General features: G+C 43.8%; 2 protein-coding genes across 7 annotated transcripts in view; both read left to right on the top strand.

Moving 5' to 3' along the window:
* Positions 1 to 10,625, top strand: part of DDHD1 (DDHD domain containing 1) — a 197,430-nt gene extending 186,805 nt beyond the window's left edge. Inside the window, exon 20 of the transcript XR_012516317.1 lies at positions 8,891 to 10,625. The gene's annotated coding sequence lies outside the window, so the exon portion shown is untranslated. The remainder of the gene's footprint in view (positions 1 to 8,890) is intronic.
* Positions 10,626 to 18,520: 7,895 nt separating this feature from the next.
* Positions 18,521 to 24,685, top strand: part of FERMT2 (FERM domain containing kindlin 2) — a 94,975-nt gene continuing 88,810 nt past the window's right edge. The window contains exons 1-2 of one of the 6 annotated variants that reach the window (XM_039469092.2): positions 18,521 to 18,679; positions 19,046 to 19,211. In XM_039469092.2, coding sequence (XP_039325026.1) covers positions 19,055 to 19,211 — 157 coding nt within the window. In that variant the 5' untranslated portion in view covers positions 18,521 to 18,679; positions 19,046 to 19,054. The remainder of the gene's footprint in view (positions 18,680 to 19,045; positions 19,212 to 24,685) is intronic. The other 5 variants (XM_039469093.2, XM_039469095.2, XM_039469094.2 and 2 more) reach the window with 5 other exon arrangements.

Raw genomic sequence — 24,685 nt, forward strand, 5'->3', positions numbered from 1 at the left:
ACCTTTAGTTATATCAGACAAAATAGATTTCAAGACAAAAACTATATAAAGAGACTAATGGTGTCACTATATAACAATAAAGAGGTCAATTCAGCAAGAGTAAATGACAATTGTAAATATTTATGCACCCAACACTAGAGTACTCACATATATCAAGGAAATATTGCCAGAGCTAAAAAGATAGATAGACCCCAATATAATAATAGCTGGACTTCAACACCCCAGTTTCAGCATTGGATGGATTACCCAGCAGAAAATCAACAAAGGAAACATCAGACTTAATCTGCACTATAGACCAAATGAATCAAATAGATATTTACAGAGCATTTCATCCAGTGGCTACAGAATACACATTGTTTTCCTCAGCACATTAATCATTCTCAAGGATAGACATACAATAGATGGAAAAACAAGTCTTGGGCTCAGTGTGGTGGCTCACGCCTGTAATCCCAGCACTTTGGGAGGCCAAAACAGGTGATTACTTGAGGTCAGGAGTTCAAGACCAGTCTGGCCAACATGGTGAAACCCCATCTCTTCTAAAAATAGAAAAATTAGCTGGGCATGGTGGTGCATGCCTATAATCCCAGGTACTTGGGAGGCTGAGGCAGGAGAATTGCTTGAACCCAGGAGGCAGAGGTTGCAGTGAACCGAGATCATGCCACTGCACACCAGCGTGAGTGAGTGAGACACCATCTCAAAAAACAAAAGCAAGTCTTAAAACCTTCAAAAAATTAAAATAATGTCAAGCTAAGCAAAAGGAGCAAAACACAGAAATCAATAATGAGGGGGAAAAAAGATGAATGAATAAGAACTACTATTTGACAGCACAACAGCATGACTAAAGTTAATAATAATTTAATTGTACATTTAAAAATAGCTAAAAAATATATAATTGGATTGTTTATAACACAAAAGATAAATGCTTGAGGAGATGGTTACCTCATTTTCCATGATGTTATCATTATGCACCACATGCCTGTATCAAAATATCTCATGTACCAAATAAATATATACACCTACTATGTACCCACAAAAATTAAAAATAGTAAGACAGTGGCGAGGAAATGAAGACAGTGAGTATAGACAATGCTGAAAATGTTCTGGAAAAGTTTGACTGTGAAGGGGAGAACAACAGCAAAGGAGAGAGTGAAGTCTAAGGAGGGCTTTCTGATCTCTTCTCTAGCCTCTCAAATGATAGGAAAGACTTGGGTACATTTACATGCATATAAGAATCCTCTGGGTCAAGGAGAGAATTTAAAGATGCAGGAGAAAACACTGGAGAATCTATTGACAGTAGGGGGAAATGCGATGCGGGCACAGATGGATTAATATTTGAAAGAACATGAACACCTCTTCTGCCTAATGGCAGGAGAGGAGGATAGACCATTTGTGTGGATTGTGACAGGTCTGAAGGTTTGGTAGAGTAAATCAAGATAGTTATTCCTTGATGGCTTCAATTTCAATGGGAAATAGGAGATGAAGTCATGGGAGAATGGGGAATGAGGCTAGGTTGCAAAGGACCGGGGTTGGCTAATCAAAGATAGTAGACAAAATTGAAGGACAGTGTCTACAAAGAAGATGAGGACAGGATCTACGCACATTGATATACTTGGTTACAGCCCAAAGATCAGAGGCACACTACAAAATAAGCATGTGGACCTGAGAAGCACATCAGTATTTATATGTCATACTGATGCTCTTGGTTCTAATAGTCTTCAAGAGTTTACGTTCTTAGTGGCATAGAATCCAAGACATGCACCCTTTCATTCTTTTATTCATTTAACAAAATTTTTGTTGAGTATCAGTCATGTAGCAAGTACTGTGCTTGGTGCTTGGAGGATATGGCTGTGAACAAAGTAGACCAAGGCTGGGAGCCTCAGGGACCTCTGTTCACATGATCATGACATGAATTGTGCCCACAGAGCTGGAATTGTGTCAGTGCATGGAACTGGAAAGTCTCGCCTTACAAGGAGTTCCCATAATGGTGGAAAGGAAGGCTGGCTGGGATGGAGACAAATAAGCTGTATTAGTCCATTTCACACTGCTATAAAGAAATACTTGAGGCCGGGCGCGGTGGCTCACGCCTGTAGTCTCAGCACTTTGGGAGGCCGAGGTGGGTGGATCACGAGGTCAAGAGATCGAGACCATCCTGGTCTACATGGTGAAACCCCGCCTCTACTAAAAATACAAAAAATTAGCTGGGCATAGTGGTGCGTGCCTGTAATCCCAGCTACTCAGGAGGCTGAGGCAGGAGAATCTCCTGAACCCAGGAGGCGGAGGTTGCGGTGAGCCGAGATCGCGCCATTGCACTCCAGCCTGGGTAACGAGAGCAAAACTCCGCCTCAAAAAAAAAAAAAAAAAAAAAGAAAAAGAAAAAGAAATACTTGAGACTTGGTAATTAATAAAGAAAAGAGCTTTGATTGACTCACAGTTCCACATGGCTGGGGAGGCCTCAGGAAACGTACAATCATGGCGGAAGTTAAGCAAAAACGGCCTTCTTCACGTGGAGGCAGGAGAGAGTGAGTGCAAGCAGACACTTATAAAACCATCAGATCTCGTGAAAACTCTTTCCCCAACATGAGAACAGCATGGAGGAACTGCCCCCATGGTCCAATCACTTCCCGTCCCTTGACACAAGGGGATTACAATTTGAGATGACATTTGTGTGAGGACGCAAAGCCAAATGATACCACAAGCTAACAAACAAATGTGATAATGTTGAAGTCTCGATACGTTTTATAAGAGAAAAAAAGCAAATGAGGAAATAGAAAATAATGAGGCGTTGGGATACAGGGTGGTAAAGACTACTACACACTGCCTGGCTAGGAAAAGCCTTGCTGGGGCTGAGAAATAAAAAGCCACAGGAAGAGGCAGGGAAAAGCCTGGAGGCAGAGGGAATGGTATGTGGTAAGATGAAAAAGTAAGGAGTCCTGAATGACTGGATACAGTGAGCAAGAGGTCAGCAAGGTAGATGGGCTAGATCCCGTGAGGGCTTTCAAGTCTTTTTTTTTTTTTTTTTTTTTTTTTTTTGAGACGGAGTTTCGCTCTTGTTACCCAGGCTGGAGTGCAATGGCGAGATCTCGGCTCACCGCAACCTCCGCCTCCTGGGTTCAGGCAATTCTCCTGCCTCAGCCTCCTGAGTAGCTGGGATTACAGGCACGCGCCACCATGTCCAGCTAATTTTTTGTATTTTTAGTAGAGACGGGGTTCCACCAAGTTGACCAGGATGGTCTCGATCTCTCGACCTCGTGATCCACCCGCCTCGGCCTCCCAAAGTGCTGGGATTACAGGCGTGAGCCACCGCGCCCGGCCCTCAAGTCATTTTAAGGAGTTTGGATTCTATTCTAAGTGTGATGGAAAGCTATCGATGTTACTAAGAGAAGCATAAATGTTGTGATTTACAGATTTAAAGAATCACTCTGGCTGCTGTGTAGAAAAATGGATTGGAGGGGGAATGATCAGAGAGGCCACTTAGGAGGCTACTGAATAAATAATATGTGAGAAGACAGTAGCTACGACTAGGGTGGGGGTGGAGAGAAGTGAATCAATTTGGGATCTGTTTTAGTGACAGACCAACAGGATGTAGTGTTAAATTAGTCATTGCAGATGGGCAGTAAAGGAAAGTGGAAAATCAAGGCTGAGTCCTAGTTTGTAAGTTGAGCAAATGGGTTGAATGCTGATATCATCTGATAAGATGAAAAACAGTGGGGCAGAAGTAGATACTGGGAAAAGTCCAGAGTCTCACATTACACATTTTAGTTTGAAATGCCTACTAAACATGGATCTACAGGTCCAGAGCTTCAAGGACAGGTCTGAGCTAGAGGTTTGGAAATCATCAACAGAGATAGTATTTTAAGCCTCAAGGTACAAGGAGATCAGCTGAAGAGAGAACGTCCATAGAGAAGAAAAGAGGTCCTGGACGGAGTTCTACAGCATGCTGACTTCAGAGATCAGCTAGAGGAGGAGCCAGTGAGGAAGACTGAAAAACGAGGACGGAGAGGTAGGGGGAAAGCTCGGAGATGCGATGTCCAGACTCCAAGGGGAGTGTGTGTTTAAAGAGAGAGAGTGGGCAAGGGACTGAGAGAATTTGACGCAGAGGATGGAAAGGACACCATTTATTTTGCAACATGACAATTACTGGTGATATTAAAAAAACTGATTCAGTGAAGTGATAGAAACAGAGGTATTGGAGGGGAAAAATAATTTTCCCTCAATCCCTCGTAGTTCTTAGCTCGGATAGCTTTAATGAAAGATTAACAACAAAAAAAAAAACCCAAACAAGTTTATTCATACCTACAGCGCACATCACCTGGGAGAAATCTCACTGAAAAGTAACTCAGATCAGTGGCTTATACAGCATGTACAGCATCTTGAACAAACAATAATACATTTGTAGAGAATGGACAGAAAAGCAATTTTAGACTTCTAAGGAAAGGTAAATATATTGGAGGAAACAAACAGAGTCAAGTTTGTTTGCAGATTCCTCCGGTGCCATGTCTGGGCTTATAAGAGTCCAGAGTGGTCTCCAGTAAAGGAGAATTTATAACCTGTATTTAGGCAGAAAAGGAGGTTGGATAGAGAGAGCTTTTTCTCTGCTGCGTTTTTATTGCCTTCAGCTCAAAACTAATTTTTATGTCAAAGAACCGGTCTTGATTCAGCTACAATGCAGATGTGGAAAAAAAAGAAGCATATTTTGAGGTGACATGTTTTCTTCAGTGCAAATTTGGGGGTGAGTTTTAAAGTAATAGAAAATTGAGAAAGTAGAGATATTACATATAGGCCTTTCATTTGAGTGGTTTTGTGTTTAAGGTAACCACAGAAGTAAAAATGTAGGGAGATACGTGATCAAGAGAGACTTGTTTCTTTATGTATTTAAGCAGGAGATAGTAGAGTCTGTTTATGTGGTGATGGAAATGATATGGAACCTAAAAATAAAGAGTTATCTTCTTTTTTGTGCCAGGGTCTTGCTCTGTCACCTAGGCTGGAGTACAGTGGCGTGATTATAGCTGACTGCAGCCTTGACCTCTCAGACTCAAGCGATTCTCCCACTGCAGCATCCCAAGTAGCTAGGACAGCAGGTGGATGCTACCATGCCCAGCTACATTTTAAAAATCTTTTGTAGAGAGGGGGTCTCCTCGTGTTACCTAGGCTGATCTTGAACTCCTGGGCTCAAGCAATTCACCTGACTTGGCTTCCCAAAGTGCTGGGATTACAGGCCTGAACCACCACCCCTGGTCAATAGTGTATCTTTTCGTAGGGGTAGGGACAATTTCTTCATTAGCTTACTAATTTCTTGTATTTATTTTGCTTTATTTTAAAGATAGGGTCTTGCTCTGCTGCCCAGGCCTATCTGAACTCCTGGCCTCAAGTGATCCTTGACTTCCCAAACCGAAGCACTGGGATAGAGGCATGAGCTACCACACCCAGCCTAAATTCTTCCTTTTCTTTGTTTCTTTTTTTTTTTTTTAAGACAGAGTCTCACCCTGTTGTCCAGGCTAGAGCACAGTAACACAGTCACAAATCACTACCGCTTTCGCCTCCTGGGCTCAAGAGATCTTCCCACCTCAACCTCTCAAGTAGCTGGGACTACAGGGGCACACCACCATGCCCAGCTAATTTTTTTGTATTTTTGGTGGAGACGGGGTCTTACCGTGTTGGCCAGGCTGATATCAAACTCCTGGATGTCAGTGATCCACCCACCCTGGCCTCTCAAAGTGCTGGGATTACAGGCATGAGAGCCACTGGACCAGGCCTAAATTTTTTTTTTTTTTTTTTTTGAGACGGAGTTTTGCTCTTGTTACCCAGGCTGGAGTGCAATGGCGCGATCTCGGCTCACCGCAACCTCCGCCTCCCGGGTTCAGGCAATAATCCTGCCTCAGCCTCCTGAGTAGCTGGGATTACAGGCACGTGCCACCATGCCCAGCTGATTTTTTGTATTTTTAGTAGAGACGGGGTTTCACCATGTTGACCAGGATGGTCTCGATCTCTTGACCTCGTGATCCACCCATCGTGATCCACCCACCTCGGCCTCCCGAAGTGCTGGGATTACAGGCGTGAGCCACCGCATCAGGTCCGGCCTAAATTCTTTATTTGTTTGTTTGTTTGTTTGTTTGTTTTTGAGACGGAGTTTTGCCCTTGTTACCCAGGCTGGAGTGCAATGGCGCGATCTCGGCTCACCGCAACCTCCGCCTCCTGGGTTCAGGCAATTCTCCTGCCTCAGCCTCCTGAGTAGCTGGGATTACAGGCACGTGCCACCATGCCCAGCTAATTTTTTTTGTATTTTTAGTAGAGACGGGGTTTCACCATGTTGACCAGGATGGTCTCGATCTCTTGACCTCATGATCCACCCGCCTCGGCCTCCCAAAGTGCTGGGATTACAGGTTGGAGCCACCGCGCCCGGTCTGCCTAAATTCTTAATGAATTATTTGTTGAATTTAGTTCAAGGGAGAGGAAAGGTTTACAGTGACACCTCCCAGGCACCAGATGGCAATGTTCAGCTGCTGTTCTGTTCTCTGTTACCTGAGAGCACCCTCTTAGGAGCTAGCAGATAAAACGCACTTCTGTCCTTCCAGGGTGGACTGAGTTGGCCCTAGGGCAATTGAAATTGTAGATGACTTTTTGGTTTGGCTCTTTTACTGGAATTGCAACTCCTGGGAAAGAATAGAGGGTTTATACATTTAAAGAGGACATTGTCTTACAAAGGACAAAGGGTAGGGAACATTTCTCAGAATGGGTTTGGGAGTCAGCAGTTTACCTGCCACCCAAAAGTAGGAGGAACCAGCTAGACAATAACTAACACTAAAAGTCAGGGAGAAGCCTGGCGTGTTTATAGGAAACAAGTGTTGTAGGATGAAGGCGGCTGTGAGGACTGGCCTCTTGGCCTGTGGATTGGCAGTGAATCACAGTGGCAGCAGCATCTCTAGGCTGGTAAATTCACCTCTGTGCTGTCACCGCTGGTTTCCCTACGGCCTCTGACTCTCCGCCCTCGTTGTACTGAAATAATCTCTGACTCTTCGCCCTCGTTGTACTGAAATAATCGCTCAATCACATCCTTCCTTTCTTACATCCTGGCCCAGATCTGACCTGGGAAGGGCTTCCATCCGATCAACACAATAAGCCAAGCAACCCCACCCTCTCGTTGACTAATATTGACAGTATTTGTTTAAATATGTTTGTGACCGACTTACTCTAGCCTCTTGTGTCTTTCTACTTTTATAACATGGTTACAGCCTTCCAACAAGCCAATCCTATTCTTGAAAATTGATGTGTATTTCTTCTGGCTTGTCAAGGGCTTCTCCTATTTCCTCCTGAATCTTTGGAATTATCCCAGTGAGGAATCTTTTAAACAAACATTTCCCTCTTACATTTTCTTTTTTATTTTTTCTTTGTTCTTCCTGATAACCACGAATCAACCAAAATCCCCCTTACATTTTCCATAGTGTTTACCCATGCTTAGGTCTCCTTTGCTTTGAAAAGTGTCCTTGGCTGCTGCACCTCCAAATTACTATCTTATTTCTTGCTTTCCTTTCCCTGGCAAACCTCCCATTTTCTTCTTTAACTCTTGGAAATCTGTTTCCAGTCAGCTCTAGAATTGTCCTCCGCAAGGTTAAGAGGAACTTTTGCCAGTCACTATTTTCCTGAACTTTTCAGTGTCATTTGATACTGTTGACCAACCTTTCTTAAAATAGTTTTTCTTACTTTTTTTTTTCTTTTTCTTTCTTTTTTTCTTTTTTTTTTTTTTGGCTTGCCTAACTAATCTGATTATTTTCTCAGCTCTGATCCTTTTTTTACCCTAGATAACTCTTCTTTCTGCTTCTGCCTTTGGGGAACAGTGACCCAAGGGGCACCTCATTTGTGGACTCTGGGCCATCCATGAGGGCTCACCTCTATATTAATGACTTCTCTGTGTGATCTGACCCTCTCACAAGACTGCCAGCCTTATTTATCTGATTGCCCTCTAAACATTTCCACTGACTATGATGCTTCCACACCAAATTCAATATTTCTTTTTAAAAACTCTTCATCTTTACCTGGCTCCCCGAAATCATCTCCTTCAAACTTCCATTTCCCTGTCTGGGAGTTCCAACTGTTCTTCCAGTCTCCTCAACAGAAAAACGTGGAAGTATTTATGATCTCCTTTTTTTAGACCTAGGTTTTAGTCCCAGTTCTTCCACATACCAGCTGTGTGGCTTAGGACAAGTTGTGTAACCAGATAACCAATCTGGCCATCAGTGAACTGACATTAATCAAGGATAGTAATTAAAACTAAGGGTTATTGTAAGGAAAATTTAAAGTGCCTTGCACAGCATCTGGAACATCAAAAATGCTCAGAAACTTTGTGTTGATATTTTTGAAAGCCCCTGAATCCTCTACCCCCTTTTATTTACCTTGACAGAGAAAGTTTTTTTCTTACATCTAAGTTATGAACAGATTCCAAACCAACCTTTCAGATTCTAGTCCTTAGCTCTTTCAATCATCATGCACGTTTTTTTTTTGTTTTTTTTTTTTTTTTTCGAGACGGAGTTTCGCTCTTGTTACCCAGGCTGGAGTGCAATGGCGCGATCTCGGCTCACCGCAACCTCCACCTCCTGGGTTCAGGCAATTCTCCTGCCTCAACCTCCTGAGTAGCTGGGATTACAGGCACACGCCACCATGCCCAGCTAATTTTTTGTATTTTTAGTAGAGACGGGGTTTCACCTTGTTGACCAGGATGGTCTCGATCTCTCGACCTCGTGATCCACCCGCCTCGGCCTCCCAAAGTGCTGGGATTACAGGCTTCAGCCACCGCGCCCGGCCTCATCATGCACGTTTTTACCAGATTAATCTTATTTGAACATTGCTTTCATAATATGACTACCAGATACCAACTTTTTTTTTTTTTTTTTTTCAGATGGAGTCTTGCTCTGTTGACCAGGCTGGAGTGCAGTGGTATGATCTTGGCTCACTGCAACCTCTGTCTCATTGCTTTCATAATATTACTACCACATACCAACTATTTTTTTTTTCACATGGAGTCTTGCTTTGTCGACCAGGCTGGAGTGCAGTGGTGTGATCTTGGCTCACTGCAACCTCCGCCTCCTGGGTTCAAGCGATTCTACTGCCTCATACTCCAGATTATCTGGGATTATAGGTGTGTGCCACCAAGCCTGGCTAATTTTTGTATTTTTATTAGAGACAGGGTTTTACCACATTGGCCAGGTTGGTCTCGAACTCCTGACCTCGTGATTCACCTGCCTCAGCCTCCCAAAGTGCTGGGATTGCATGAGCCACCACAACTGGCCCACACACCAACAAAATGGCTCCTCTTTCTTTCTTTCTTTCTTTTTTTTTAACCTCAAAGTCTAAACTTCTGTTCTTCCTGGTCTGGCTTCACTCTGTGCTCACCAACCCCAAGCACGTCCTTGGCATGTTTTCCTTTCTTCTAGCTGGTGAGCACTCCATACTCACTTCTGCCTCGTAATTTTCCCATGCGACTTGTCTTGATAGGCCCCCATCTACTCCTTTGTCTGCTTAGCTTTATCGTCTTCAGAAAACGTATCATGACTTTGTTAATTACCTTCTTACAGAGTCTAGACTATCATACTCCTCAAAATGGATCTGTACTTCACAATTTAGCCTTTTATTTTTGCTCCCTTTTGATTTCTTTATTACTTTACTATGACATAATTCACATACCATAAAATTCAGCATTTTCAAGGATACAAGTCAGTGGTTTATAGGCTCAGTCCCCAACCTTTTTGGCACTAGGGACCATTTTGTGGATGACAATTTTTCCACACACTGAGGTGCGCAAGGTGGGGTGAGGGGATGGTTAGAGGATGAAACTGTTCCATCTCAGATCATCAGATATTAGATTCTCATAAGGAGCACGCAACCTAGATCCCTTGTAGGTGCAGTTCACAATAGGGTTTGCACTCCTATAAGAATCTAATGCCAGGCTGGGTACGGTGGCTCATGCTTATAATCCCAGAACTTTGGGAGGCCAAGGTGGGTGGATCATGAGGTCAAGAGTTCAAGACCATCCTGGCCAACATGGTGAAACCCCGTGTCTACTAAAAAATATACAAAAAACTTAGCTGGGCATGGTGGTGGGCACCTGTAATCCCAGCTACTCAGGAGGCTGAGGCAGGAGAATCGTTTGAACCGAGGAGGCGGAGGTTGCAGTGAGCCATGATGTCGCCATTGCACTCCAGCCTGGGTGACAAGGTGAGACTCCATCTCCAATAAATAAATAAATAAATAATCTAATGCCACGGCTGATCTGACGGGAAGTGGAGCTCCGGCGGTAATGTTCATTCGCCCACCACTCACCTCTTGCTGTGCAGCCCAGTTCCTAACAGGCCATGTACTGCTACCGGTCTGTGGTTCAGGAGCTCGGGACCCCTGGTTAATAGCACATTCATAGAGTTGTGCAAACATCACCAGTATCTAATTTCAGAGCATTTTTCTCACCCTCAAAATAAACATTGCACCTATTAGTAGTACTTCTCATTGTTTCTTCACCACCCTCCCCGCTGCCCGCAGTTCACAACAACCATTAATTTACTTTCTATCTCTATGGTTTTGCCTATTCTGGATATTTTAGGTGAGTGGAATCATATAATTCTTTTTTTTTTTTTTTTTTTTTGAGACAGAGTTTCGCTCTTGTTACCCAGGCTGGAGTGCAATGGCGCGATCTCGGCTCACTGCAACATCTACCTCCTAGGTTCAGGCAATTCTCCTGCCTCAGCCTCCCGAGTAGCTGGGATTATAGGCACGTGCCACCATGCCCAGCTAATTTTTTGTATTTTTAGTAGAGACGGGGTTTCACTATGTTGACCGGGATGGTCTCGATCTCTCGACCTCGTGATCCACCCGCCTCGGCCTCCCAAAGTGCTGGGATTACAGGCTTGAGCCACCGCACCCGGCCGAATCATATAATTCTTGACTTTTTGTATTGGTATAATTTACTTAGCATGATTTCAAGTTTATCTATTTTGTGGCATGTATTGGTACTTAATTCTTTTCTTAGGCTAAATAATCTCCTTTTCTTCCCCCCCCCCTTTCTTCTCCTCTCTCTCTCTTCCTTCCTTCTTTTCCTTCCTTCCCTCCCTCCCTCCTTTCTTTCTTTCTTTGAAGATGGAGTTTTACTCTTGTTGCCCATGCCAGAATGCAATGGTGCAATCCCAGCTCACTGCAACCTCCGCCTCCTGGTTTCAAGGGATTCTCCTATCTCAGCCTCCTGAGTAGGTAGGATTACAGGCATGTGACATCAAGCCCAGCTAATTGTGTATTTTTATTAGAGATATGGTTTCACCTTTCTTTTTTTTTTTTTTTTTTTTTTTTTTGAGACGGAGTTTCGCTCTTGTTGCCCAGGCTGGAGTGCAATGGCACATTCTTGGCTCACCGCAACCTCTGCCTCCTGGGTTCAAGCAATTCTCCTGTCTCAGCCTCCCAAGTAGCTGGGATTACAGGCATGTGCCACCACGTCCGGCTAATTTTTTTTGTATTTTTAGTAGAGACGGGGTTTCACCATTTTTGGCCAAGATGGTCTCGATCTCTTGACCTCGTGATCCACCCTCCTCGGCCTCCCAAAGGGCTGGGATTACAGGCGTGAGCCACCGCGTCCAGCCCTGGTTTCACCTTTTGGTCAGGCTGGTCTCGAACTCCTGACTTCAGGTGATCCTCCCACCTAGGCCTCCCAAAGTGTTGGGATTACAAGTGTGAGCCACCACACCTGGCCAAACAATATTTCATTGTATAAATATACCATATTTTCTTTATCTATTCACTACTTGAAAGACATTTGGGTTGTTTTCATGTTTTAGACATTATGAATATTCATGTATGTTCAAGTTTTTTTTTTTTTTTTTTTTTTTTTTTTTTTTTTTTTTTTGAGACGGAGTTTCGCTCTTGTTACCCAGGCTGGAGTGCAATGGCGCGATCTCGGCTCACCGCAACCTCCGCCTCCTGGGTTCAGGCAATTCTCCTGCCTCAGCCTCCTGAGTAGCTGGGATTACAGGCACGTGCCACCATGCCCAGCTAATTTTTCGTATTTTTAGTAGAGACGGGGTTTCACCTTGTTGACCAGGATGGTCTTGATCTCTTGACCTCGTGATCCACCCGCCTTGGCCTCCCAGAGTGCTGGGATTACAGGCTTGAGCCACCGCGCCCGGCCTCAAGTTTTTATGTGGCATATGTTTTCAGATGCTGTGTATGATTCTCTTGTGTATATACCTAATAGTAGAACTGGTGGATTATGTGGCGTCTTAATCTGTTTGTGCTGCTACAACCAAATACTACAAACTGGGTAGCTTATAAACAATAGAAGTCTGCTTCCCACATTTCTTGAAGCTGGAAAATCTAAGATCAAGGGCCCAGCAGATTTGTGTCTGGTGAGGGCTGCTTTCTAGTTCATAGCTGGCACCTTCTAGCTCTGTCCTAACGGGATGGAAGAGGCAAATGAGCACCTTTAGGCCTCTTTTATAAGGGTGCTACCCCCTTGTTAAAGAGATCAATGATCTAATCAAAGGCCCTAGCCTCTGTTTTTAATTTAAAAACATTTTTTTGTTTGTTTTTAGAGTCAAATAAAAACAACAAAAAAATTTTTTTTAATCTGTTTTTAGGACCTCACTCTCACCCAGGCTGGAGTTCAGTGGCATGATCACTGCTCAGTGCAGCCTCAAACTCCTGGACTCGGCCAGGTGCCGTGGCTCACGCCTACAATCCCAGCACTTTGGGAGGCAGAGACAGGCAGATCACTTGAGGTCAGGAGTTCAAAACTAGCCTGGGCAACATGGTGAAACCTTGTCTTTACTAAAAATACAAAAATTAGCCAGGCATGGTCGCATGTGCCTGTAGTCCCAGCTACTTGGGAGGCTGAGGTAAGAGAATCACTTGAGCCCAGGAGGCGGGGGCTGCAGAAAGCCAAGATTGTGCCACTGCACTCCAGTCCGGGTGACAGAGTGAGACCTTGCCTTAAAAAAAAAAGAAAAAAGAAAAAATTCTAAGCTCCAGCAATCCTCCCACCTCAGCCTCCTGAGTAGCTAGGACTACAGGTGCCCACTTTCATGTCCAGGTAATTTTTTACTTTTATTTTTGCAGCGACATGATTTCACCATGTTGCCCAGGCTAGTCTCAAACTCCTGGGCTCAAGCGATCCTCCCACCTAGACCTCCCGAAGTGCTGAAATTACAGGCATGAGCCACTGTGCCAGGCCTTCCCCAACTCTTAATATCATCACCTTGGGAGTTAAGATTTCGACATATGAATTTTGGGAGGACACAAACATTCAGACCATGGTTAACTACGTATATGCTAACTGTACATAATAACTATATATATGGTAACTCAGTGTTTAATTTGTTGGGGCATTGCCAAACTGTTTTTCAAAGCAACTTATCATTTGCTTTCCCACCAGCAACGTACAGGGGTTGCAGTTGTTCCGCATTCTAGCCAACACTTGTTTTTGTCATCTTTTTTTTATTATAGTCCTTCTAGTAGGATGTGAAGTATTATCTCATTGTACCTTAATTTGCATTTCCATGCTGATAAATGATGTTGAGAATATTCTGTGTGGCCATTTGTATGTCTTCTTTGGACAACTGTCTGTTCAAATTTTTTGCTCATTTTTAGTTGCACTGTCTGATGTTATGGTTGAATTGTAATAGCTCTTTATTTATTTTTGAGACAAGTCACTGAAAAGATATATGATTTGCAAATAGTCTTCCCATTCTATAAGTTGCTTTTTCACATTTTTGTTGCTGCTCTTTGAAATATAACTATTTTAAACTTTGATAAAATCCAATTTAACTTTATTTTTTCCTTTGTTGCTTATGCCTAGATGTCTTATCCAAAAAACCATGGCCTAATCCAAGATCATAAATGTTTAGTCCTATGTTTTCTTCTAGGAATTTTATAATTTTAGACCTTACATTTAAGCCTATGCTCTATTTTTAATTTGCATATATGTTGTGAAGTAGGGGTCTAATGTCTTTTGTATGTGGCTGTCCTTTCTGATGTTTTAAATATAAGCCTCCTGCATTAGATAGACGTTCCTTAAGAATTTTTGACATGTGTTATATATTTACATGCCTGTCTCAGTGCCCTACACTGTGCTAGACACACAGTTACTCTGTTTGTGCATGTGAACATTTGATACTTTTGTTGAGGTTAAGACTATTTCACAAGGTGTCCTGGTGTTCAAACTTAGGTCGGGGGGAAATAAAAGTATCCCCAAGCATGGTATTCTACATATAACTTACTGTAACCATAGTAGTAAATGTAAGCAGTGCATTTCTTTCCCTTTAAAGATTTGATTGTTACGTCAGAGCTCTCCTTTGGCCTGTGAAAACAGCCATATTCCTAACAAATTTTCCTTGTTTCTGTTTGCCAGTCCTTTCCTTGCTAATTACGGTGACTGCCCATTTCCATCAAAGAAGTGGCTTTTGCAACCTCCCTTCCCGTTTAGATCACACTCTATGCCCCTGGATTTCTACCTCTTCAGTAGCTTTATTGGTGTGTGCCATTTTTGGCAATCTCCAAGACAAAGAGAGAATTCTACCCACCTGGATTTGACAATAATTCATTACATTTCGTCTTGTTGGCCTCATGTCACATTTTCAAACACCACCTTACACATTCACACTCATACGAACCCTCTCTTATTTTCTCCTATCCCCATCCTCTCTCCTTCTTCAAACTCAGTGGTTATATTTTGAATTGACCTTTTAGAAATATAAAACACAGTATAAGAAGGCAGAGAGGAAAAGCTAAAGTCAACCTGAGCATTACCAAGCCCAAGGGCTGCATTTGACGGCAGATCTGTGAGGCATCGCTTGCTCTAAATCTAAGTCCAGTGCTTGGTACCTTATTTGGATATTACTGCTTTTAATGCTTGAGCTGTTCTTCCAAACACTGGCGTACTCGGCTACTTTTTAGTATGATGTAAGTACCACAAGCATTGCATTGTCCTAGTGGTTCCAGCAGGGGATTTCAGATAAGATTCTACATTTGAATACATTCTAAATCTTAGGTAGAAGTAAATATTTAAGAAATGTACTTAAAAGCCTCTCTTGATGAACTGGAAAAAAAAAAAAATCCCAGTTTCAGAGAGGTGAGGCTGACTCCTCTTTAACTGTCAAAGCAAGCAACAGCTTGAAATACTCAAAAAGAAGGCCTGAAGGGACCAGCTGCACCCATCCTAATCTAATTATTCAATTAGATTAATTTAACTCAGGGTCCTTGCCTTCCTGTGCATTAATTGCTCAAACATCTACTGCTAACTTTCTAAAAACAGTAAACTGTCTTATAAAGCTATTCTTAAGCGATTTCAAATGTTAAGAAATGGGGCAGTCATTTACAATATTAAAATTCCCCGCCCCCATTCTCTGTCACTAAATGTAAAGAACAGTCATAGAAGTGGATTCAGGAAGGCACGGTAGTCAGAGTAGTCAGTGCTGTGGCGGGATTGTTTAGAAAGTAACTGTTACTGTAAAGTGGGAAAATAACTAGAATGCGGAAACCAAGTACAGATGCTCCACAACTTACGATGGGGTTACCTTCTGTAAATTGAAAATATTGTAAGTCAAAAATGCATTGCATATACCTAACCTACCAAACATCACAGCTTAGCCTAGCCTATCTCAAAGGTACTCAGAACATTTACATTAGCCTCCAGTTGGGCAAAATGATCCAATATGAAGCCCATGTTATAGTAAACTGTTGACTGTCTCATATAATTTATTGAATACTGGAAGTGAAAAACAGAATAGTCCGGGGTATTCAAAGCATGGTGTCTACTGAATGCATATAGCTTTCACACCATCGTAAACTAAAAAAAGTCATTAAGTCAGGGACCATCTGTATTAAAAGAGTTTCAGAGCCATGACAGTCGGCTTCAACAATTTTGTCTGAAGGAAAGGGAATATTCAGAAAGGGCATAGATATTTTAGGTTCTAGAAAGGCATGTTTAGGAAACTATAATTTTTTGTAGCTTACTGGAACATATACAAAGGTCATAAGATACAATTCTTAGTTTGAGTCCCAGTTCCATTTTAAATCTCTACTCAAAAATAATCTCTACTCCACCCCTCTAAGCCTCCCAACCGCCACCCACCTTTTTTTTCTTGTTTTGTGTCACTTATAATGTATGCTGTCTCACAGTTTATGCATCCATATACATTGTCCTAAATCTTTTGGGGGATAAGGTGGGGGAAATAAGTACATTTTTAAAGTGGGGATTTTCCCATTGAGATTTGTTTTTTTTGTGTTTGTTTTTCTGAGATAGAGTTTCACTTTGTCGTCCAGGCTGGAGTGCAGTGGTGTAAACACAGCTCACTGCAGCCTCCACCTCCTGGGCTCAAGCAATCCTCCTGCCTCAGCCTCCCAGAGTGCTGGGATTATAGACATGAGCCACTGTACCTGGCCGCTGAGATTTCTCCATGGGACAGACTTGCTGTTTCTTTGACATTTTGTTGGGCTGACACCAGCATGTTTTCCATTTTCTCTGTCTCAAGCTATTGTGAATTTGTGGACCATGAAAAGAATTTGAAGTCCCTGCTCTTAAAGAACTCAAGATTTATTTAGATATATATTTTTTAAATACCAAAGAAACTTCTGAAAATCCTGCCCATAGTTCAGTCAGTATCTGCTCTTTCCAGTGTCTATCATCGTGAATGTAATGGCATGTACAGAGAAACTGAAATGCTGGATGCAATTCTAGGTAATGGTGTAAAGTTCTCGAGTTCATAGAAAATAAAGAATAGAAGGAAAAAAAAAAAATCCCGTGATTTCAAGACCCAGGCAGCTTCTTAACATTTTTTGCATTTCCTTCTAGTCTTTTTCTCTGAATATTTAAAGCAGCTCATAATTTTACAGCTGCACATCTAGTTCCGCAGTTTTGTGCCCTAACAAGCAATTCCTTATTTTATTAACATTTTCTATATATTTTCAACACCATATTAAATAAACTCCCTCCTCTCCGGACATTCATATTGCTTTCAAGTGAACTATCTGGAACATCCATGGGTAAAAATTGGAGAGTAGAGACGAGAGACTCAAGGCATCAATTTCTCCATGATGACTAGTTAAAAACACTGTAGTGGTTTTCCCAGTTTTTTTTTTTTTTTTTTTTTTTTTTTTCTGCCAAGCCTTTGGCATCTGACTAAATTTTGCTGCTTTCACTCCTTTCTGAGTTCCACCCCTTTCTTGAGGCCTCCTATCTTGTTTCCCAGTTATGTTAATGAACAAAAAGGTTATCTGCCTCGTGAGTTCCCTTCCCAAGCGTTTGAGACGGTCTGACAGGACGATGAGACCGCGGACTTAAGTCTTTTATGAGGAAAAGGTATTTTAATCTACGCCTTCTTGACATTTACTTTTTGAGCCCATTAATTTGCTAGCGAGGCAGTTTCTCTGGTTTGCTGTTTCTGAACGGAGTGCCCTCGACATTAATAGGGGAAGTGGAAACAAAAGCTGGAAGCAGGAGGACCGTTCTCCATCACTAGTCAGTCTTCAGCAGGTGAAGTTGTTTAGCTCTTCCCGATACCTGCAGGCAGTTCCAGAAGTATTAAAATGCAGGGCGTGGCTGAGGGTGGGGTGGAGCATGGATCTCCATCTAACAGCTTGAATCAACGGTTAGTTCTAAATTGCGTATACAAATATACAAATACGTACAAAGAGCTCGAGAAGCTGGGGAAACGGTTTCTGGGTAAAACTCGTGAAACTAAGTTGTGTCTTTCCCCTACAGCAAAGAGCATCATCTGTTGGACTTGCATATGGAGGGAGCTTCCGAAGGGGTTAAGAACAATTGCAAACTCCTGGGAGTCCAGTAGGAGTTGCTGATGGTGCCGGACATTGCTTGCAAAGCAATTTTTGTGGTTCACCTCCCTCTGGGTTTTCTCATTCTTTTGTGGGACGTTCAAGGAGCTGGTTTGGGCATTTACTTTTTAAAGTTTCTCCATCCCAGACTCCTCTCTCCAGCTCCCGGACTGCGGCACCTCTCACCGCTCCAAGACTTTTGGTCCGGCTCCAGGCGTGGGGAGTGGGCGAGAGGACTTTGTTCCCCGAAAACGACCTTGCCCTGGGAATTTCCTGGGGCCATTTCTCACGGACAAGCCCCCTCCCACGGCTGCCAGCGCGGTCACCCGCCGCGGGGGCCCAGTCCAGCCCGAGCTCCCGACGCCCCGCCGCCCACCCGCGCCCCCGGGAAAGGTCGCCCGCGTTCCCCCGCTCCCCCTCCTCAGAGCCCGCAGCCGAGAGCCCGGATGTTGGATTCAATCCCGGCACCGGGTCCTTCATTTCCATAAAAGGGCAGCGCTCCGCGGGGCCGAGATTGCCGCCCCGCCGCGCCCCCCGCCGCCCCCGCGCCTCCCCACCCCTCCCGGGACCTGCAGCCCCCTCCCCCTTGCGCGGCGCCGGGAGGGCGGGGGCAGGGGCGAGGCCGGCCAGACCCGCTCGGGGCGGCGGTGCGAGCGGCGGAGGAGGGAGCCAGCGCGCCCAGCCCAGCCGGGCTCGGACCGAGGGGGCGGGGAGAGGGTGGAGCGCGGGGAGCCAGGCGAGGGGCGGCGAGGACTGGACTCCATTAGGCGCTGCGGCCGCAGGCAGCGCTTGGCCCGCGGAGGAGCCGGACGCGGACGCCGCCGCCCCGCGAGCGCCTGTTGCCGCGCGAGTAGCCCCGGGCCCGGAGCGCGAAGAGCGCGCGGTGAGGGAGCGGGACCCCACGGGGACTCGAGGGGGCGCGGCGGGGAGGGCAGCGGGGAGCCCGCACGCTCCGGGGCTCGGGGCCGGCTGGCAGGTGAAGCCCGCCGCGGTCCGCTAGGCGGGGACGGTGTGGGGCGGGCGGCGCCGGGCCGAGGCGCGCTGCGAGGCGAGCGGGGCGAGCTGGGCGAGCGGGGCGCTGGGTCCTCCCGCAGCCCGGGCCGCCGCCGCCGCCGCCCTCCCGAGTTTGCGCGGAAAGCCCCGGGTCCTCCGCCACCTCCCAGCCCGCGGCCGACGCTGCGAATTCGGTGGGATTCGCCTTCCTTTGGGGGAGTGACGCTTACGAGAGCCATTTCCTCCGCGCTCGCAGGAAGGAGCCATGGCTCTGGACGGGATAAGGATGCCAGATGGCTGCTACGCGGACGGGACGTGGGAACTGAGTGTCCATGTGACGGACCTGAACCGCGATGTCACCCTGAGAGTGACCGGCGAGGTGCACATCGGAGGGGTGATGCTTAAGCTGGTGGAGAAACTCGGTGAGTAGCATCCCAGCCGCGGCCAAGTAACCACTTCCCAGAATTGGTGGGGGGGAGGAAAGAGGCTACAGGCGGGGGAGGGGCACATTTGAGAAATCTCGGCATCCCGCAAATGCTTTTTAGAAATGTAAAATCTTTCAGTATTTAAGCAGATAGACCTGTTCCCCTTTGCATCTTACTTTGTTTTGTTATTCTCTGAATTTTCATATGTAATGATTCGAGCCTCCCAATTAGAAACTTAATTGCGTAGTTACGGGGGTCGGGGGTGTGTGTGCCGGGGAACTCGTTAATTCTTAACATTTACCGACAGAACAGTGAAAGTATGAGAAAAGTGTGTTGGGAGGGTAATACTACAGGGTCCGTGGTTATCTATTTCTTCAGCATACCTGAATGTTAGTGACGTTTGGTATAGAGGATGGTACAAAATACGTTTAAGAAAAATCTGTGCTGGAAAATGTGCAACTGCTGGCGCCAGTGTGAAGTTTCTGTGGCTGTTTCTGTGGCTGTTCTACGTGGTGAAGTGCATTAAAATGTTCCAGTCATCCACTCTTATAAGGGGTGGGGCAGTGCTTGACAAACTTGGTATCCATAGTCCATGCTCGAGGTAAGGCATTTCGAGCATTCGGTTTTATATTAATAACAAGCCAGTGAAAGAACTTTATGTCAAAAAGCAGACTTTGTTAAGCTGATTTGAAGTTGACAGTATTTGCTTGAGTATAAATATATACTGGGTTATACTGACCGAGTTTGAAGTAATAAGGTATCTTACTGTATGAAGTGTATGAAAAGTGTGCACTATACATTTTGTTTGCGATGAATGAAACCATTTTCATCTGGAAGAGTCGGCCACAGAGTTTATCTTATCCTAAGAGAAATGCTCAGAGAACTGTCTTCCCGAGCTTTAAAGTGCCTTTTGTGCCTTTTGTACATAATGCAGTTGTGATAAGATGATAAGTGTGGCATTGTCTTTTTGGGCTGGAGTTGTTTTTTGTTTTGGTGAAGGGGGGTTGGGGACTTTTGGGGGGTTTTTTTAGTCTTTTTTTTCTTTTGAAACACAGCATTCATTTTCAAGCTACACTGGGAAAATAGGGAGGTGCTTATTTGTCGGGAAATCTATTTGTTACCAGAGGATTATTGTATGTAAAGGTACTGAAATAACACTATGATGCAGTTCGCAAAATAAGGCAGAATTCATTTGGGTGGACCTGCTTTGTACCCCTGTTGCGAGTTTTATTATTAAAGGACCAAACAGAAGCTCCTTAAAACCTAACCTCTTCCTTCAGACTCTGCATTGTTTGGCTTCCTGAGATGCAGCCCAGGAAGGAATATCCTCCTAGGTAACCCAGTGAAAATTAGATTTTGCTGTATTGATTAGCCATTTAATTGGCAGTTAACAGTATTTTTAATCAGATTTGAATAAATCAGCCACTGTTTGCAAAATATTTATGAGCTTTTTTAATCCAGCACTGGTATGGGATTAAGAATGAAAATAGCAAATATTTGGATATGTTTTGTTTTCAAAGAAAACAAGCATTTATATCAGAGATTTTCTGTTGTATGGTAAATAGATCTTATTAATACATTGGCTTCAATAGGAGATACTTTTTATTTTGAAAAAAAAAAAAAAAAAAAAAAAAAGAGCTGTTGAAGGTGACTGAGACAACTTGTAGTTCTCGAAAGCCAGGCTGTAGCTAATGAATAAATAATGATTTCTATATTTATTTTGTATTGCTTAGGACTGTTTATTATAGAATCACAGTAATAAATAGAAATATAGAGAATAAACTATGCAAACAAATGTTAATTTAAGTGACTATAATCTTAGGCTTTTAATGCTGATGCACTTTGAGTTTTTCATGCAGAGAAAAGCCTAACAAGGTAGGAAATGCTATGCATATGGAAACCTTACTCTTTTTTGAACTGAACTAATACTGATTGCTGTTGTATTTTGAATTCCAAATAGAAAGTGTCTCCAGCCTTCCTGTTTGGTAAAGGTAGAGCTAAGTGATGCTCCTGGTTTTTACAATTAGATTTTGTTGCCTGTTGGCAAGTAAATGGAGGAGAGATTCAGTAGGGCACCATTTAAAACATCCACAAACCAGGCTAGTCAAATTAGAAAAGAACTTCGTAATTTTTCAGAGTTGCCAAAAACTGGAATGGCCTGCCTTCTGAAGCCCTGACTGTTGTCACTGAGGGTATTAAAGGGCAGACTGGATGACCACCTGCCTAAACAGTGGCTAAAGAGTATCAAAGCAGCTTGCAGAGTCTAGATAAAAGGTGGAGATGGTGGTAAGGATGGGATGGTACAGAGTCTGGTGTCTCAGGTTTGCAGAGCAGTGAGGGACAGTTGGCAGACTCAGGCTACTGTGGCCTTGAAGCAGTTATGAACAGAGGGCACCAGAGCATTCACCTACATTTTCAATATCCTTCTTAATCTCTTGGAAGGTATATGAATACCAAAAGTATTATGTTTTAAGGTGATTTTCCCAGGTAATGTTCACTGGCAGCAATTATTCTCTGAAGTCTGTAGATCCTCAGGATGACCTAGTCCTTCAAGATTGTATTAAAATTGTGTGTGCACATGTGGAGGTTTCTAGGAAGAGGCTTCTTCACTTTGACTAATTTCTCCAAGAGGTCTGTAACAAAAAAAACTCATGACACAATTTTATGATTTGGCCCTTGTGTGTCAGTTTCATCTTAAAGCTAGTGTTCATTCCAGAGTGAGGCATTTTATTTTATTTATTTATTTATTTATTTATTTGAGACGGAGTTTCGCTCTTGTTACCCAGGCTGGAGTGCAATGGTGCGATCTTGGCTCACTGCAACCTCCACCTCCTGGGTTCAGGCAATTCTCCTGCCTCAGCCTCCTGAGTAGCTGGGATTACAGGCACACGCCACCCATGCCCAGCTAATTTTTTGTCTTTTTAGTAGAGACGGGGTTTCACCATGTTGACCAAGGATGGTCTCGATCTCTTGACCTCGTGATCCACCCGCCTCAGCCTCCCAAAGTGCTGGGATTACAGGCTTGAGCCACTGCGCCTGGCTGAGGCATTTTAATTAAGTGAGACATAAATGTAAATAATGCTTCCTTAGTATGTGTCAGCAATATCTTTGTATTTAGTTAGACCTTTGTTAATATAAATAACTTGTATACTTCATATAAGGTCATGAAAACACAATTTTCACTCTTTTTTTTTTTTTTTTTTTTTTTTGAGATTGAGTTTCGCTCTTGTTACCCAGGCTGGAGTGCAATGGCGCGATCTCGGCTCACCGCAACCTCCGCCTCCTGGGTTCAGGCAATTCTCCTGCCTCAGCCTCCTGAGTAGCTGGGATTACAGGCACGCGCCACCATGCCCAGCTAATTTTTTGTCTTTTTAGTAGAGACGGGGGTTTCACCATGTTGACCAGGATGGTCTCGATCTCTCGACCTCGTGATCCATCCGCCTCGGCCTCCCAAAGTGCTGGGATTACAGGCTTGAGCCACCGCGCCCGGCCGGCTTTGGGAATTATATACTGATATGACAAACTTCTTGCATTTGTGACTTAGTCTAAGCGAATACTACATAAATAATTGATTCCTTCAATGTTTATACTTCATCCAGAAAGTGAGAAACACCGTTTTGTCATTTAAAAATCCAGTTTAGGTTGGGCACAGTGGCTCACACCTATAATCCCAGCACTTCGGTAGGCTGAGTCAGGTGGATCACTGGGGCCAGGACTTAGAGACCAGCCAGACCAACATGATGAAACCCCATCTCTACTAAAAATTCAAAAATTAGCTGGGTGTGGTGGCTCATGCCTGTAATCCCAGCTACTTGGAAGACTGAGGCAGGAGAATTGCTTGAACCTGGGACATGGAGGTTGAGATGAGCCAAAATCATACCACTGCACTCCAGCCTGGGCAACAAAGCAAGACTCTGCCTCAAAAAAAAACCAAAAAAAGAATTGTAAAAATTTACAATTGTTTGTAAATTTTATATTGTGTATTGTTTGGTTTGGTTTGGTTTGAGGCAAGGTCTCACACTGTTATCCAGGCTGGAGTGAGTATGCAATCATGGCTTATTGCAACCTGAAACTTCTCGGCTCAAGTGGTCCTCTCATGGCCTCAAGCAGTCCTCCCAACTTGGCCTCCTGAAGTGTTGAGATTGCAGAGGTAAACTGCCATGCCTAACCTGTGTTTGTTTGTTTTTTTTTTTTAATTAAAGAAAAATTTTAAACATGTATAGTGTTTTTTAAAGAAAAATTTTAAATATGAAACATCAGAGATAAGGATTATAAAAACAACACATCAGAATAAAATAGTATTCAAAAATAAAATTTGTAAAGAAGAGGCCCAATTTTATGGGATTTCTCTGGAAGTCATTGAGAAGTATTAAAGAAAACCCCCTGGGCTGGGCGCAGTGGCTCACACCAGTAAACCCACCACATTGGGAGGCTGAGGCAGGTGGATCACCTGAGGTTGGGAGTTGGGAGTTTGAGACCAGCCTGACCAACATGGAGAAAATCCTGTCTCTAGCAAAAATACAAAATTAGCTGGGCGTGGTAGCACATGCCTGTAATCCCAGCTACTCCGGAGGCTGAGGCAAGAGAATTGCTTGAACCCAGGAAGCAGAGGTTGTGGTGAGCTGAGATCATGCCATTGCACTCCAGCTTGGGCAACAAGAGCAAAACTCTTGTTTAAAAAAAAAAAATAGAAAAAAGAAAACGCCTGTACTCAGTAGGATTCAGAGCTTAGTCAGCATTGTGGATCCTAAATACCAAAGAGGTGCTTAGCTTTAGTACTTGGTGGATCTGTTCACTGAGTTTAGTATCACTTTATAAAATGTCTTTTTAAAACTTCTGTGTACAATTAAATTTCTACCTACCTATAAAAATTCATTTTAGATGGAGAATAAGGAATTATAATTTGGAGCTCACTGAATGGAAATCTCCAGCCACTGGCTCTGTGAGCTGAGAGGGAAAAATAGGTGATTTCTAAATTTCCTCTGGCTCTGATTCTATGAGTAGAGAGGATGTAGAAGTTGGGTTAGATCAAGTCACATAATGTAGAGGGGGAAATGCAAATTAGAGGACTCAGGAGTGACTAAAAAGAAATGTATGAAGTTGCTTTAGAAAAATTGAGAATTAGGCCAGGCATGGCGGCTCATGCCTGTAATCCCAGCACTTTGGGAGGCCGAGGAGGGTGGATTACCTGAGGTCAGAAGTTCAAGATCAATCTGGCCAACATGGTGAAACCCCAACTCTGCTAAAATTACAAAAAAATTAGCCAGGCATGGTGCCATGTGCCTGTAATTCCAGCTACTTGGGAGGCTGAGGCAGGAGAAACGCTTGAACATGGGGACAGAGGTTTCAGTGAGCCAAGATCGCACCGCTGGACTGCAACCTGGGCTACAAGAGCAAGACTCCATCCCCCAAAAAGAAAAAGGAAACTTGAGGATTGGCTGGGCGCAGTGAGTCACGCCTGTAATCCTAGC

Source organism: Saimiri boliviensis, chromosome 2 (assembly GCF_048565385.1).
Source record: "Saimiri boliviensis isolate mSaiBol1 chromosome 2, mSaiBol1.pri, whole genome shotgun sequence".
Lineage (NCBI taxonomy): Eukaryota > Metazoa > Chordata > Mammalia > Primates > Cebidae > Saimiri > Saimiri boliviensis.